This window comes from Protopterus annectens, chromosome 3.part0 (genome assembly GCF_019279795.1).
Source record: "Protopterus annectens isolate FY-2018-M chromosome 3.part0, PAN1.0, whole genome shotgun sequence".
Classification (NCBI taxonomy): Eukaryota; Metazoa; Chordata; order Ceratodontiformes; family Protopteridae; genus Protopterus; species Protopterus annectens.
This window is the reverse complement of record NC_056731.1, coordinates 263,388,917-263,406,949: the sequence shown is the minus strand read 5'-3', so window position 1 is coordinate 263,406,949 and position 18,033 is coordinate 263,388,917. Positions and strand designations below refer to the sequence as shown.

At 36.7% G+C, this 18,033-nt stretch overlaps 1 protein-coding gene across 3 annotated transcripts in view; it reads left to right on the top strand.

The window, feature by feature from the left end:
* The window catches only part of BZW2 (basic leucine zipper and W2 domains 2), a 1,069,944-nt gene that overhangs the window by 366,249 nt on the left and 685,662 nt on the right, over positions 1-18,033 (top strand). For all 3 annotated transcript variants that reach the window (XM_044064746.1, XM_044064744.1, XM_044064745.1), the window contains exon 2: positions 12,092-12,156. In XM_044064746.1, coding sequence (XP_043920681.1) covers positions 12,092-12,156 — 65 coding nt within the window. The remainder of the gene's footprint in view (positions 1-12,091; positions 12,157-18,033) is intronic.

Here is an 18,033-nt window from a genome sequence, read left to right as displayed (position 1 = left end):
TTCCTGTGTACCTACCATAATTTGCTTTATTGAGGTATGCAATATGTATGTTGGCCGGCAGTACCGTAACCACATGGAGCTAACAAAAAAAAAAAAAAAAAAAAAAAATGTGTAACCGTAAAAGAAATACTTTAATGCTTTATGGCCAAACCATACAACAGGTAAAAATAGCAATGTCCAAATAATTTTTTTTTTTTTTTTTTTTTTTACAGCCTAGGTGTTAAAATGTGGTTTTCTTAAAACAGTAACAGACAGCTTTAATCCTCTTGAAGGCAGAAAATAGACATAATAAAATATATAACTAAAACAGGAAGCTTTGATGTATTAATAAAATTAGTTTTATTGAAGTAATCTGTTTTTTTTATAATACAACATATATTACTTTGTTTTTCATGACTTCATTAATTTGTCTGCTTATTTACTTTTTTATTGATGTTATGTAAGTTCCAGAATCCTTCAAGGTAATTCAAGGTAAACAAACATATAGAGGGATTATGCAGAAGTGGTGTGCCCAGCAAATGTGTCGTGTTTCCTTGTGATTATTTTCTTTTTATGTAATTATCTCTGTAGCCTATACATTTGAAGCAGGGCATGATGGGTATAAAACTGGTAATGTACAACATAATTCCTTCTAGGATGAACAGGCTTCTAATACTCGTTATGCACAATGTGTGCCTGTACATGATGATTTTGGGGAGAATGCTCACAGTAACTGTTCTTATTCACTGATTTTTCCAGTATTTACATGGTTGTTTGACAAGATTCTTTACAGTTAGCTGATTGGATTTCAGCCGATATCGTGCACTTTATTTATATTGGAAATCAATAGGACATCTTATATTCTAAGTGCTGTAAACATTTACTAGAATTTTTATGTCACAAAATGACAACATAAAGGTTACAAACTGAAAATTCATTTGGATCCCATCGATCACCACTATCGACACAAAACCTGCTGTAATCATATGTTATTGTGGCATCGCTCAGATTTCTGTTACTGCTGTTGTATGTTCTGTTTTACTTTGTTAGTATATTCATACATCTTCTGTTTTGTTCATTTCGAGGCACAACACGGACCCCAGATAACGATCATCTCCTCTATTTTGTTCGGTTTCATTTTTCCACATTCATCATCAATGTGTACCCCAGAATTCATTCACTTTAGACTTTGCATTCTGTGTCCAGTCACACTTCTCAGTTCTAGTCCTTATATGTTATCGTCGAGTGTATCATCCTTTTTCTGGAGAACATTCGCTTACATGCTTGGCGCTTCCCCTATTAGTGTAAATGCAATTGTTAAATATTTTTCAAAGCCTACCACAGTAAACCCAGACTCTCCATACTAAATTTTAACTTGCCTAAAAATGAGTGTGTTGGTTTAATCAGGCCTCATTTCATTTATTTTCTTTGTATAGATGGAGCTTTGATCCCAGTATCATTCCCTTAGCAGTTTATATAAGATGTTTACCTCTGCTGTTTTATTTTTTTGCTTTTTGTTGATGACCATTATTGTCACCTAGGAAAATTCCATCACAGGTACTTCCATGTGAAGACTCCCAGTGATCTGTTAACACCCTGTATTAATACTCAGAGCCTTCACTGTGACACCACCGGTGTGGCAGAATCTTGACTCAAAACTGTGACTGTCTTTTGATCTTCAGCTGAAGTACTTTGTTTCCCATAATCTAAAAATTGGGTAAAAAGAACTGGTTGTAAGTTATATTGGAAAACCTTAATATGAATCTTTTTACAAGTTGTAAATAAAATAATGTATATCCCATCTTCAATCACCCAAATGTCTGATAATATCCAATATCAATACCAAAAGCATTAAAAAAAAATAAGTGTCTTGTCTGAAAACTGGAGTGTAATGCATCTCTGCTAGTTAATAAAACACACATTGTTCCTAAACAGCCTACACCCTCAACAGCTCACACCAAAATCCGAAATGGATCATAACAGTAGTTAGAATCCTGAAAGGACGATTGTAGTTGACTACATCCCTTCAGAAGGCGGGCCTAACAAAGAATTGTAACTTTTCCAGATGCTTTTGCATCCTTTCTTCATGGGCGTAATTTCACCACCATGAGAAATTTCAGTTATTATTGGTCCATCATAAAGCAGACATTTCTGCAAAATACTTTTTAACCTGATTGTTTAATATCACAAGACCCAATATCAAGACAGGAAATCACAACGCCCTTGACTGAATTGTCACTAATAAATTTGACAGTCTAAATATACCATTTATACTTCCACTAGTCTTAAGCAATAAATGCAGAATGATCACTTCTTTCTCAGTTAAAAATGTGTTATTTTATGATCGGTGGTTATTTGTGAGATTTTTCATTAGCAGATGCCAGAATCCCCTCCTTCATGAACTGTCACTAATCGACTGGGAAACAACCCAAAACCAATATGATTCTAGCACAGGTTCTGAAGTATTTTCAAGCATACTGCTTCTTCCTTAGAAATACTGGTAGTACCCATCACAAAAAGAGTACTGCAGCACCTCAATATGTTATGGGTTATACCTGGTTTGAGGGTCTCATTTCAACTTGATGCCAAGGCCTAGACTTCTTACAAATGTACATGAGCACATTCTGACTAGAGGAGTATCTCTTCCTAAGGAAGGAATGCAAAGTCGTTTGTGGCAACGTTAAAGCCATCTTTCTCAGAGCTAAGTAGTGGTCTCTCTTACACAGAATAGAAAAATTCAAGTAACACCATGCTCATTATTAATTTGTTTCTTACCTTTAATCCTACCTTAACAGAACAAGGTGTTGAGAATTTTCCTACCAATCTGCCTGTATTCTCCCACCCTGATCTCCTCCCATGCACATTCCTCATGACATTTAGTACCTTGGAATTACTCCTGTCTTTTATTTCCAAATCCATTTGAGAGCACCTTGATCCCAGCCAGCTGTTGCTAGGAGTTTGTTAGAAATTGTCTAATTTCCTTACTTCTGATGCATAACAGATGGCCTATTCCTAAAACTGATATGCACTTTCCTTACCACCGTTTCTGAAATAAATCTATGTTAATGTAAAAGATTTGAGAGTAATGTTTTGCAGGTTCATATTTAACATGAACAAGAGGGAATACCACTGTACCATTTAAAAAAAAAACACTGCCTTCTTTGCTTTGTCTTAACATATTCATCCATAAAATTCTTTACTTTAAGCACTGTCCTTTAACAAAAGATGTTACCTTTCACTTGAATATAGCTGTGTTTATTTATTATGTGACTTGAGTTACTTATTGTTTTGCATTGTGGTTACTTTATAATAAAATCTGCTGCAGGCTATAAAACACAATCCAAACCACAACACACTGTTTATCCCACCTCTAACACCTGTACCTTTTATTTTACATTTTATTTTCTGTAACTAGGCCATGGCTGAAAAGAGGTCCGAGAGGTTCAATCCGCCAACCTGCTAAAAATAAATGAAAAATAAAGAATGAGGGTTTTGTCACATTCACTTACTTCTTCATCACTATTTTAGCCTGTTTGCTTTTTACATTGTAAGAAAATATTATATTTCTACTTTTGCTAAGTTTCTCATTGTTTGGTATGTCCTTGACTGTTTGTCTGTATGGGTTTGTCTTTCGTCCTTCTTTCCTATCATTTCCCATATTCAGCACACGTTTGCTTCCATGTGAATCTGACTTTTCCATCATCATCATCATCATCATCCCACATGCTACAGCTGTCGGGCTCCTTTCCCAGCAGCTTCTCCCACTCCCTTTCCAGACAGAAGTGGGTACTAGTGGTTCAAGATTGGCATTACATAAAGCACTACCAAACCTGCATCTTCCCGCCTCCCTTTTCACTCAACATTTATATATTTTTAGTTCCATTCATCTGAAGATGACTTACTCCTGCATACCAGATGGCATTTCCTGCTCCAGTCCTTGTATATTGCTGCTGTTACCTTGGGTGCCACTCACCTGCTCTTTTCTTTCACTGCTATTCTGTAATTTCCTGTACCATCATCTCAGTTTTGTCTGCCTGTTTAAACTGTTTCCATCAGTACCAGTACATATTCTACAACTACTTTGCTCTACTCTATCCCAGGGTGCTGCTGTCCATTTCCCTACACTGCACTGCATCACATAGACTACCTCCTCCATTTTATCCTATGAGAAGACTTATACAGGTACTACAGTTTGTATATTAATAAAATGAAGAAATACTTACACTTTTAGTTCACGTTTCTCAGTCTGACAAAACAGCAAATCAGCATTTTGTAAACCTTAACTAGACATATGAAAGTTCTTCCAGCCACACTGCAAGGGGCACTAGAGCTCATTGTGTTGACTTTTTGTTCATGCACAAGGCAGTACATTGATTTACCAATTAACAGGGACCATAGTGTCTGTCCAATGCCAGCTGTAGTCTATTATTCAGCCACGTTGTCTGATGTGCAGCACATCCAGTTCTCCGAAATGAGCTAGCGGTTGAGGGTGTAGACTTGGAAAAGGCAGTGCCCATGAATGTTTGTATAATCTGCCTATGAAGTTACAGTAAATCATTAGTTAGCATGGCAGATTTATTGTTTTGTTACAGAACTTTAAGATTAATTGTGGCTTAAATGTCAGTAAGAAAAAAAACAAAACAAAACAAAAAAAACAAAACTTTTTTTTCCAGCATCCATCAAGTGCTGTTTGTTTCGCTATCCACTGAGAATCAACGTGATGGCACACACTCAAGAAATTACTACACTATCTGTTTATCAAATCAGATGTATTATAAGGGCAGAGGGCCTTGAAGCAATTCAAATGCTTTGTATTTACAATTTATTTTATTTTATTTATTTATTTATTTACATTTGTTGACCGGGAGTGTCCGACTGGACGTAGGTCCATTTTCAGCGGAGGCCCGGGGAGAAAAGCTCCACAGTTAAAATAAACAGACAGTAGTTACATTGGATTACATAGTGATTAACAATTTAACATAGCAATTACTTGCAACATATTTACAGATGAACATAGTACATCAGTAGACAACTAGAATCTTTATCTGTGAAGTACATAACAGACATTAACAAATGTTACAATGAGAAGTTCCTGCTGTATAATAAGTACTAGGCTTATGAGCATCTGAGCTTGCTATAATCAAGGTAGTTAGTGGAGTGGAAAGAAAGGTAGTGGTTGGATGGGGTGGGTGATATTAGAGTGGGAGTTGCAAGGGCAGAGCCAGCATGTTTTTAGGTGCACTTTTGAAGTGAGTGCATGATGGTACGGAGGTGATTGTGGGTGGAAGGGAGTTCCATAATTTGGCTATGGTGCAAGAGAATAGTGCTTCACCAGCAGAGTTATTGGCTTTAGTGATCTGCAAGTGATTTTTGTTGCTGGATCTTAGTGGTCTGGTGGTGCGATAGGGCTGGAGTAGATTCTGGAGGGATGGGACATTTAGTGGATGGTTTACTAGTTTGTGGGCGAGTGAGAGTTGATACCACTGAAGGAGGTGAGGGAGTTCAAGCCAGCCCAGTTCAGCAAGTGAGAGACAGTGGTGACTACAGTAGGATGCCCCTGTGGTGAATTTGGCGATTTTGTTGTAGCAGGTCTCTAGCTTGTTCAGATTTAGGAATAATATAGGAAGAATACTATACTCATCCAATGTAAAACATAATATGTAAGATATTTTAACTGTATGTTAGATGGGGACACTTGAGGGTTCTTAAGGTGTTACTGAATGGTGAAGCCATTCAGGCAAGTTAAGTAGTACATATCTTCAGCACATTTTCTTTCTTTTGGAGCTACAGATGGCAGCAAATGTTTTCACTCAAATTGTGCCCTTCCCTGCTGCAACTTGCTCAGTTGTCAACTTTCTTCTGCATTATAAATTAAATGAACAGACAGGTGAGAATGAATTGCAAGAAAAAAAAATGTGGTTTTAAGCAGGTGGTTTCATGACTGTGCACCTCTCAGGGACACTGGCCAAATAGCTGCAGCTTTGCAGCTTTGTCATTGAGTGAGATGGTAGCTGTCTTTTTGTTGCAGTCCGAGCAGCGACTCCCACTTCCTCTGTTACCAAACACATAGTATTTGGCACTTGACTGCAAACCTTTTTTATACATTCAAAGGTCTTTGTTAACTTCCTTTAAAATAAAGAGCATACAGTGTTTTAGCTGTCTAATACAGTGCCTTTTATGATTTACATACCCTAGTCCACTTTTTATATTTTCTTTTCAGTAGTCAGTTTTTATATTGAGACATCTTCATGTACTAGACCCACTATGAGAACTTGAGTCCTAATGACTGAATGTAAACTCACTGATCTTAAAGAATTGACAACTGTCCCGCTGGACCGTAAAGCATCACAAAAGTAACAACTTGTTTTGCAGGGATTTATATCACACTGTACTGATAATGGTGGTGGGGGGTCTTTATGCCCCCCGCCCCACATCCCCTTTACTAAATCCATGGTCATACAAACATGGGGAAAAGGGTTATCCCTCACAAAGTTTACCAGAATAACTCCATGAACTTTGAACTCAGTGTATACATCTAATTATGGGAAACATGCTTGAAGACTGGTAACCATGGAACTGAGATAGGTGGACATTTTGGAATGAGACGTTCCATTCCTGTGAGTCTTTAACTCAAAGGAAATAGGCTTGACATCCTGTGGCTCTAACTAGTTTTTACTTTACACTAGTACCTTGAAAGAGCCTAAATGCAGTGGAAGGCTTCCAAGCAAGACTGCCTCTACTCAGGCTTATAAGCAACCAAGCAACAGGTTCATCACATCCTCATACCTTTGAAATGTTTAATTATTTCAAAGTGATGTTTTAATCTGTGTTGATGTTTTTTTTTTTTTGTATGTTTGGTGCTTTAGTTACTGGGCACCATGGAGGGTTGGATGTACTTTCAGGGCACTAAAGGTTTGTCTGTGTAGCATTGTGAATCAAACAAATCCAATACAGCTGAAACGTCTGAAGAGTTAGATAACAGCTAATGAGAACTTTAAATGTGACTGATGTCAAGAAACTAGCAAGTAATAAGGGAATGCGTTACCTGAAGTAAAAAGTAGTGTGCTGTTAACTATACCTGCAGAAAACATGTCCAAGGAAGCAGGAGTCAGTCATTTCGTGAAATGAACAGATATGTGCATTAAGAATAGAAGATGTTTAGAAGCTGAATGGAGTAGGAATAAAAAAAAATACAAGTGCCAAACTAACATCTGTATTACATGAGAAAGCTAACAACCACACTGAGAGAGGAGTGATAGCCCCTTTCAGTAAAGGGAGGAATGGTGGCAGAATCGTGTCTTACTTTTTACATAATGGGAAGACAGAAAGCAAATGCAGAACTCGAGACTGGACAACAAATCATCTGATACTCCTAAAATCAATTCAGCAATAGCTAAGTTTTGCTCAAAGATATATAATCAGATTAATCTTGATCTCTATGAGATACAAGGGTTTACTTTTTTTAAAACCCTATAAGCCACCACCTCATGATATCCAAGACCTGGCTGAATAAGGCAGAATATCAAAAAGGGCTTAAATGGGGCAATTAATAACCTTTCTTTGGGAAAGTACCTCAGCATGATGGTCTGCATGGTGGATTTTCTAATCTGTTTTCTAAACATCACTCTCTTACCCATAAATAATTTTGTTGTTGAGAAAGACGACCAGCTTCTATACTTCTAGGCATGATGTTATTGCAGTGATATACAAGGAGTGCAGTGATGTTGTCCTTACAAGAAAGTACCAGTCCATCGCATTGATGTTGGTGATTATCAGTGATCTGTGTTAAGATAATTGGCTTTAGTCACAGCTCAGATTAGATTTTTGATATGTACAGCACCTATGAAATGAAGAGTCCTCAACTTTTTCTCATTGCTCTTCAGCAAACCTACTGTTTGCCCACTGCAGTTGTCAGTTTTATTGATAGGGAAGAGACAGATACTTCTATCAAACTGCATTATCCTGGGCCACTTTGGTAAAATTAGCACCACTTTCTCATATTTACAGACACAATTAAGATAATCCACACCTACTCCACTGAAATTTTATAGACTAGTGTCATTTCCAAATGTTCAGACCGAAAAAGGGTTCTAGTCTTCCATCTATCCTTTGAAAAACATAAGATGATCAATACATTCAGGATAAAACTAGAGATATTTTATCATTGCATGGTAATCTTTTTGCATATTGTTGTATCATTATTTTAAGTTTAACCTTACCAAATTATAGTACTTATAGACAAACACTGTGCAATCCAAGTCAATAGATAATAAATATAAAACACTGTAGATAACATAAAATTAAAATAATGCACACATACATGCATATGTAAATAAAAAACATAAAAAATATTTCAAGCATGGGCATTAATGCCCTTCTATCCTGCCAGTATACTAAAACAGTTATTCCCATGATAAGTGCCCAGGCTGTTCTTAAAATATCTAAACTACTGCTTGCTTTAATGTAATTTAATAGTCTGTTCCATGTGCCAGCTGCTCTCTTAGAGAACCAATTAGTATACTTCTAGTTTCTACAGAATCTTCTACATAGGTCATCTGATGATTCTCTTACATTTTCATATCCCCAAACATTCCCAGAAGTAGTGGTCTCTAAGTGCCCTGTAGACTTGATTAAGGTCTCTTCTTAAATACTATATGAGACACTGTGCAAGTTCAGATATTTTATTCTTTCATAATAACCTAATCTTCACATCCATGGTTGCCACTGGTAAATTTCTGTTGTATTCTTTCTAGCTTATTCATGTTTGTTATCTTCTAAGGTTTCCATATTGTTATTCCATACTCAAGTTTGGGTCTAATGTAACTAACAAACAATGACTCCATTATTTCTGGTTCCCTAGACTCTATAAATCTTTTTATACAACCTATAGTTCTATAACTGTCTAACCAATTGGTTGATATGTTTAGAAAAACTCAAAGCTAAATCCACCCATATAACCAGGTTCTTAATTGAATCTACACTTTCAGTCACTGTGTGCTGTTTTAAATTTTCACGTTTCAATTTGTCTCCTAAATCTCATATGCTTAGTTTTTGGTATATTTATCAGCATATTATTCTCCTGTGCCCAAATGATCGAGTTAGTCAAGTCATTTTGCATCAAGTTAGCCAAGTCATTTTGCAGACATGCTGTATCTGTAACACATGTATCCGTTTACCCAGTTTCAGGTATACAGACGGTAAAACATCTCAGATCAAAAAGATATATCTGAAAAACATAATCTAAACAAGTAAGGTCCTGGGACAGAGCCCTGTGGGACACCCTGACTGTAACCAACAATTTCTCCTTTCCAACTGCTGTATGATACTTTCCTTGTCCTGTTTGAAAGCCATGCAGCTATCCATCTTATCAAGAGTACTTCAATACCTAGTTGTTCCAATTTATGGATCAGTGTTTTGTGTATGACCCTGTCAAATGCTGAAGTTAAATCTATACAGATTAGATCACAGCACATGTGGTCATTCATAGCTGTTGAATATCATATTACAGGTGGTAATAGATATATTTTCAACTTATGCATGCTGATTTATGGTTTCAAGTTCCAACTTTTCCAGGTCTGACAATAACTTATCCAGTATTGCCTTCTCCATTATTTCCACAACATGAAAGTGAACTTTAGGGTGTGTATGACTCTGGGTTTGTCCTACTTCCCTTTCTATTAAAGACAGGTTTAACAAGTCCATGTCTCCCATCTTGAGGAATCTTCCCATATTCGTATGACCTACTAAATAATAGATGTAATGGTACTGTAAGTTCTTGCTGAAGTATTTACATATGATCATTATTAATTTCCTCTTCTCTCAGTGCTTTATTGACATCTACTTTGCAAGGCCCTTTTTCAATGTAGTCTAATTTGATTTCAGTATCTGAGGTTGCCTGAATGTCACTAGGACAATTTATCCCTCCCTTCGTGATGCCAAACTGCTTTACATAAGATTTTGTAAATCTATCTATTATCTGTTGTATATGAGAATAAATTTTGTAATCTACCAACTGTTTATCAATGTGTGTCATTACTCCTTCCATATCTTATGTGTCTATAAACTGGTTACATATTAGGCTCAATATCTTTATACAAATTTTCATAGAATTTTTCTTGCTTTTGTTCCACACTGTTTGTCTGTCCAGCTTATTTCAGTTCTCAAAGTTGTAGTTCAATCTCTTTTTCATTTCTTATATTGTTTCCCTCACCTCAGTCAAGTATGTTGTTCTTATGGAGATGTATCCTCTTGATGTTGTATGCCTAGATCCTGATGTTAAACTTTTTTTGAATTTTTTTTTTTTTTTTTGCATTTAAACAGTTTCTCTTTCAATACTTTCCACATTCCTTCTGCAGTTTACCCACTAAACTTATCACTCCAATTAGTTTTACATAGTGACTGTTTTGTTTCCATATAATCTGTAATTAATTTTCTGTACAATGGTTTAGATTTCAGTTGGGCAGAATTATCTAGCAACAAATTAACCTTTATAACCCCATGGTGACTGGAAATCAATTGTGGTAAAACAAGACATGAAGTAATATCAAATAAGTAGACTTTAAATGAATAAAAAATGCAGTGTAAAAACAAAAGTAGAATATGGGATACTTATTGACCATATCTGGGTATTAAATGAACTCTTTGCTGAGATTTAACTGCACTGTTTCTGAAAAGGTGATATTTTAAAGACTATATATATAATATAATATATAATATAGATATGTACAGATATAGATATGTATCAATATATAATATATTTACATACACACCGACACTTGCAAGCTGTATATCTGTGCAACCCACACTTGGCCTGAAATTGTTTATTGATCAGTGCCTACCCTGGTAAACGTACATAAAAATAAGTAAATAAATAACAGACAACTGGTGTAGGACAGGGCATCTGATTGAGATTGATAGTAACTGGGGAAATAAGAGGGTCAGTGAGAGACAGACTTGACCAGAGCAATAGCTAGTTTAGTTGTCAAACTGGCAGTTCCCAGACTGACCCCCCCAAACAAAAACTGAGAACTAAAGGAAAGAAAAATACTCAGAACTGTATAACTAAGTTATCAGCTATGGTCTAGTAAAAGAATGCCAATAATCCTCTCATGGTTGATCAGCAACCACTAGCATATTGTACCAGGAGCAACTGCGCTTTTTGTCCCATTCTAGCTGCAGCACTGGGGTTAAGCAGATAATGGACAGCTTGCTTATCTCAAGAGGAGATGAAAAGTTTCATGGTTATATCACTGTTTCATTCCATGGTCAAAAACAGAGAGTGGACATAAAGGCCCAGTATTGTGTGCATGAGAGCATGTATGCACATGTACATAGTCATTGTACTTTTGTCCCCATGGTAAATAAATACACACACACACACACACACACACACACACACACACACACACACACACACACACACACTAGCAGCAGTATATCAGGCTCAACTTGGCTGGCTACCATCACTGGTATGAGAGGTGTCAACATCCTAGAAGGCCTAGGAACTTTTTTCCCTGGAGAGGAAGGATCCACCTGTTGATAGAGAAAAAAATGCTGAGCTTTTGCCCCATAAAGTGGGGGAAATGGTGGTGGGTGGAGCCATGGGATAACGGGTAAGATACTTTGATCTGTAGCAGAGGAGCAAAACAAACCAAACAAACAAAAAAAGAAAAATAATCATCCTTGCAAATACTAAACACATTGCAGTCATTAAAATAAAACTGGCTATAAATAGAAAAATGTTGAAAAATGCATACCATATTTGTGTCACTTGTTTAGTATTTTTCCTTGATTTGCTATTTTGTCATGCTTAAAACATGCACACTATGTAATTCATGCATTTGCTGTGTAAGGAATGTGTCCACATTTGCTATATTATTATCACTGTATTGTTGAGTATGTAAAATATTTGCCATGTTTTTGCAGCTGGTTTCATTTATTTGTTTCATAGAACTAGTATAGTGTCATCCTGAGGAAAAAAAACAACATGGTGTTTCACAATAGAGTGCACTAGATGCATTTATTGAGAGCAAAAGCTGTTCTTTAAGTTTAATATTTGTTTGTTGGAATTGTTACAAGTTTTTTTTTTTTCTCTCTCCCATTTTGTTCACAGAAAGTTTATGAATAAGCAGCAGAAGCCAGTGCTAACAGGCCAAAGGTTCAAAACCAGGAAAAGGGGTAAGTATATACATTTGGACTCAACCTCTTTAGTATATAAGCAATATTATTTACTTACTGACACATTAAAATGAAGTCACATTTAGGGTCCTGGGCAGAGTTTACCACATGCTTAAAACTTGAGTTTGCAGTGATTGCTAACATTGTGCATCTCCCTGCATGCCAGTTGTACATCCAAAACCTGTAAACGTGTTTATTCAAAATAAAAAAAAAAAAAAAGTAAAGCATGTAGTTGCAAACAATTCTGCTTAGTGTCTGCCTTTATTTATAGGAGGATTCTACCATTGTTGTAGCATCTCTTGGCTTCCAGTAATCGTGAACTATTGTACTTCACTCTGAAAGTTCAGAAGTATGCAGCTCAAGGATTCAGATGAAACAGTTTCAGTCAAAAGATAAACACTTGTCTCATTACAGAGCAGAATATCCAGTGAAGTTACAATTGACAGTAGGTGATAAGACTTAAACACGAACATGACTGTAGGAAGAGATACTGTTGATATTGGGGAAAGGAGTCCTCCTCCCTTCTCCCTTGGCTTAAATATGATTTCAGATTCATTGCTTCTGTTTCACAAAACTACTCTTTTTTTTTTTTTTTTTTTTGCTCTACAAACCACCTTTTCCAGTTTATTACCCTGTCCCCTAAAACTGAACACCAGTGCTGTAATCTTACAAAAGCCAAATGACTGCCCATACTACAAAGAGCTTCCCACTTTGAGTACCCTGCTATCTAAACTGGTATGTGAAGAACTCTTCCCTTTCTTTTCTTAGAGAATTCTAGAAAAATATCTGCCTCCTATAATCTAGGGTCCCTTTCTCAAACTGTACCTCATTGAAACATTCCAAATATCCAGTCTGAAATTCACAGAGCATGCATTTTCTGTACTGGCCACCAAGGTCTGGGAAGCCATACCTAAAGATATTAAATAATTACAACTGATCATTAATTTCTGTAAACAGCTGAAACAATTCTTCTTGAGCCATTTTGTAATACAGCTGGTTTAGAACCAGTGCAATCACTTCATCTCATCCACAACACTGTTCAGTAACACTCCTTGCACTCTTATGTTACCATGTTTTTTGAGGTCCACTAGCCCTCATTACTCCCCGTATAGGATACTGAATATACAGTGGGCCATACATCATAGCATAGCAAATTACAGATACAGAACAACTTCTCCTGATACAACTTCTTACACACTCTCTCACACACACACACACACACACACACACACACACACACACACACACACACACACACACACACACACACACACACACACACACACACACACACTCCTAGATCCACCCAAGCTCAGACCTTCTTCCTGTCATGTATGGGTTATTCTAAACAACATCTACAGCTGTGCTAAATTTACTCCCACCTCCACAAAGACTGAGACTGAAGGTGGTCCACTTAGATCAGTGCTCTATCCCGGTCAAAAATGCATGCATGCAGACATAAATACATTAAAATACATATACATTCGTACAGCTTATGGATCAATAGACAAAAGTTGTAGACAGTGCATATGAAATGGACTTAATGGCACCTAAATGGAGCATTAAAGAAACTGGACAAGAAAAAAAAATAAATGCTACAAGGACATTTGTATAGAAAGTAAAGATAAATTATGAAATTGTTGTAAATAACAGCATGATGGTGTTGCGGTTAAGATATATGCCCACACAACACAGCAGTCTAGTATTTAATCATGACCATTGTCTGTGTGGATTTTGTGTGTTATTCCCATGCATGTACAGGTATTCGGTAGGTACTCTGGGTTCATCCTGACTTCCAGTAACATGCTGGTTGGTTAGCTGCTGTAAATTTCTACTAAACAAGTTAAAAGAAAAAAAAAAATATATATATATATATATATATATATATATATATATATATATATATATATATGGGTCTACTTTGCTTCATTGAAAGCTCATTTCACTGAATTTGAATTCACCCTGACCAAATCGCTGAAAGCTCAAATTACTGAAAACTCATTTCACCGAATCTCATTTCACTGACGTGAAGTACTGGCACTGTGCAGAGCACTGTAAGGCAAGTAAGGGGTATATGCCCTTTTCCCCACTGTAGTGCGATCCTATAATTAGTATATATAGTTAGGGAGGGTGGGGGGCACAGTGGTGTGGGGGAGTGTAACCCCCTACTTAGCTTTGGTATATATTGTCTTCTGGAAAGAGTTAGTCATTGGTGTTGTAAGTATGCATGTATGTGGTTTAAAATTTATTGTTTTGAAGCTTTCAGTGAAATATAATATAAAACCAAACTAGGTGGGGGGATACACTCTCACACACCCTAATGAGGGGGCCTGTGCCCCCCACCCCCCCAACTATAAATATACTAACTCCAGGATCACACTACAGTGGGGAAAAGGGCATATACCTTTTCCTTGCCTTGCAGTACTCTACACAGTGCCAGTACTTCACTTCAGTGAAATGAGTTTTCAGTAATTTGAGCTTTCAGTGATTTGGTCAGGGTGAATTCAAATTCAGGGAAATGAGCTTTCAATGAAACAAAGCAGATCCATATATGTGTGTGTGTGTGTATAGATATAGGGTCTGGAGGGATCTTAGGATGTTATGCATTCATACAGTGTTCAATGTATAAGCCCATTATGCATCTAAAAGTGCATACTGATGTACATTACTGTCTTGTAATTCAGAAAACAAAACTAGCATATGTTTGATATACATTGCAACTCTGAGCACTTGTGTATACCTGGACAGAGTAAACAGTAACTACTTGTGAATAGAAAACAGGAGTTGTATTCCAGACAAGTATTGAATGTGCAGTAAATTGCAGTAGACGCAGTCAATGAAACTTGAAGTGATGCAGTTAGGAGGGCCAACAAACAAAATGAATGAACACATCCAATCTGATAGCAGCAGGCATGAGCACCACTGCAGTAGCACTGCAGCAACATCAGGATGTGTATAACTACAGTGGTGATGTTTTAGGCTACGATTAGTATGCATTGACCATCTATAAGAAGACCATCTGCAAATGTATGGCTGCAGAAACTGGACCAGAAATACATGCCTTGATGAAAAAATAGTGTGGTGTTTGTGTACAGTCAGTACCAGTAGAAATGAGAATCATTACAATACATGGGTGTTCTGGAATCAGGAACTTTTCATAGGTTGGAAGAAGATAACTCTGGAGGTAAACTAGTTCATGATTTGTATGACAAAACATGTAACCCAATGTGTTCTGTATGCCCTCTGCCCATGGTGAGAGAACACTGATCAGACAGGTTGACTGGCCATTTGTATCTTGTGTCAATGTGAAGATGCAAAGAAGTGCTTTGCATGTCTTTGCATAATATCATGATACCAGAGACCAGTAGAATGGGAAAGTGGGACAGTAGTTGATGATCTTGATAATATTGCACAAGTTCAACTGCTGTGCAATGCTGCTAACATAGTTTTATTTCCGTAACTACCGTGGTGGTGCTGCGGTAGCATTGTCACCTCACAGTTAGACGTTGTCCATTTGATCCTCAGTTAGAGCGTCTTCTGTGTAGAGACATGTGTGAATGGGCGTTCCTTCATTGAAGGTTGTGCATTAAGCCTGGCAAGCCAGCACATAAAAATCTACTGCCAATCATTAGCGGACCGGAGTTCCGCTGTGGCGACCCCTAACCGGGAAAAGCCGAAAGACACAACAACAACTAGTTGCGATTGTTCTAAAATACACGGGCAGTTTCAGTAAACATAAACAGTATTTTAAAGGGACTTGTTTCAAGGTGTTTCTGTTATAGTTGTATAAGGTAGCCTTATCATTGTGCAGTGCTGTCAGCTTAGTTTTATTCCTGTAACTTTTAGTTTCCCAGTTATAATTTTGTCTTAGCTGAAATTTGTTGCATGTGTGATTGTCACTGAAACACATGGCAGTTTCAGGAATGTAACTAGTATTCTAAAGGAACTTTTTCTAACATTGCTACTTTAAGTCGCTTGCACTTATATTAACTGACCTTATTGTGCTAGCTTTGTGACAAATATGCTTTCTACTAATGATTCTGTCAATGGCATTTATAACAGTAATTTTAATAGTTTTCGTTTATAATCCATTATAGATGGCTCTTATTTTATTTTGCTGTTCTTGTAATTCTGGGCATTTTTGGAGGCATAAATCAGGAATTTAAATGCATCATTATTTAACATTGCTTACTGTTGTGCTATTTTTAACTAGTGAAGTTATAGCACTATAGGTGCAATTTAGGAGAAGTGTGTGTCATTAATCTCCATCAAAAACTGATCACAGGTATACACTGCTTTTATTAGTTGTTGATAGTACCATTTTATTATCACTTTGTTAGATAAGCTTCTTTCTAAACACAATAACCGGTATTGCTGGTTGCAGTACTAGCCCTGTATTAGCATGAATGGTGTTTATTAACAGCATTATACTCTTGCACACAATTTCTCCATGTATTGGTTAGTTAACTATTAACCTCTTATTCAGTTCATTTTTGTAACTTTGTGATAGTTAAAAATATGGATTCACTTAACTCCTGTATGCTTGAAGACTTGTTGATAAATAACGGTTTACAGGAATGTACAATATGTGAAGCATTTAAGAACCCACACAATCCTTAAAGTATTTCACTAACTGTAATACGCTAGATAAACTTTTATCTGTAGTAACTCTTACAAATATTGATAGCCGTTTAAATTGCTCATGTAATAATGCAACTTTCTTTAGAACAGTTTCAGAATTTATATCAAATTGGCAAGATAAAATGAAGCAAATTTGGTACACCTGACTTTAATAATGAGATACAAGTTGAAAATTCATGTGTTATAATTACAGAAAGAAGGAAGTAGCTAACTGATGTCAATCTTGAACCTAGTGCTACTAATACACAGTAGCAGTCATGTAGCCATATTAGGTAAAAAACATAGAAAGAAAGATAAAAATACAAATGGCTCAGTTTTAAGTAGCAATACTTGTTCTATGAAAAAGGAGGGGATAAATAGGACAACATACACAAAAGGAAACAGAGAAACAAGCAAACAACAAATTAATAAACATGAAATCACTAGGGCAGCTGAAGCTGTTATTAAATCTGTAGCACACATTGCTGACTTGAGTGATAAAAGTGAAACAGTGTGTGGACCTGATGGTAATTGATTACATTTGAATGAAGTACTGCCATATTTAGATTCTGAGAAACTCCTGATTCCTGGCCAGCCACTTACGATTTGCTCATTGAAATTGTTGAGAAAACTAAAGATGTAGATAACAATGAGATAGGGTTTAACAATGATAGCACTGTGGCGACCCCTAACCGGGAAAAGCCGGAAGACACAACAACAAGCATATAAGAACAAAATAACATTACTGATTCTCAACATGTAATAACAATAACTGTAATACTCCCCAGTTACTGTATCCTGAGGTCATTATTAAATGTTGTTGTTGTTGTGTCTTTCGGCTTTTCCCGGTTAGGGGTTGCCACAGCGGAACTCCGGTCCGCTAATGATTCGCAGTAGATTCCTACATGCCGAGTTGCCAGCCCTGACGCACAACCTTCAACGAAGGTACGCCCCTTCACGCATGTCTCTGCACAGAAGATGCTCTAGCTGAGAATTGAACAGGACAACGTCTTGCTGTGAGGTGACAACGCAACCGCAGCACCACCACCGCAGTAGCGAGGTCATTATTAAATGACCAATTAATAATTCTAGGAGTAATTGTGAGGAGAATAATGTAGCCCTATCGAGCAAACAGGCTAAATGTATAGATGCAAACTAAATGTAAAAGAAAAGAAATGGATTATGAAATTAGGTGGACTTTTCCAGCCTGGTCTTAATGAATATTTATGATTTTGTATACTAATGAATATTTATGAG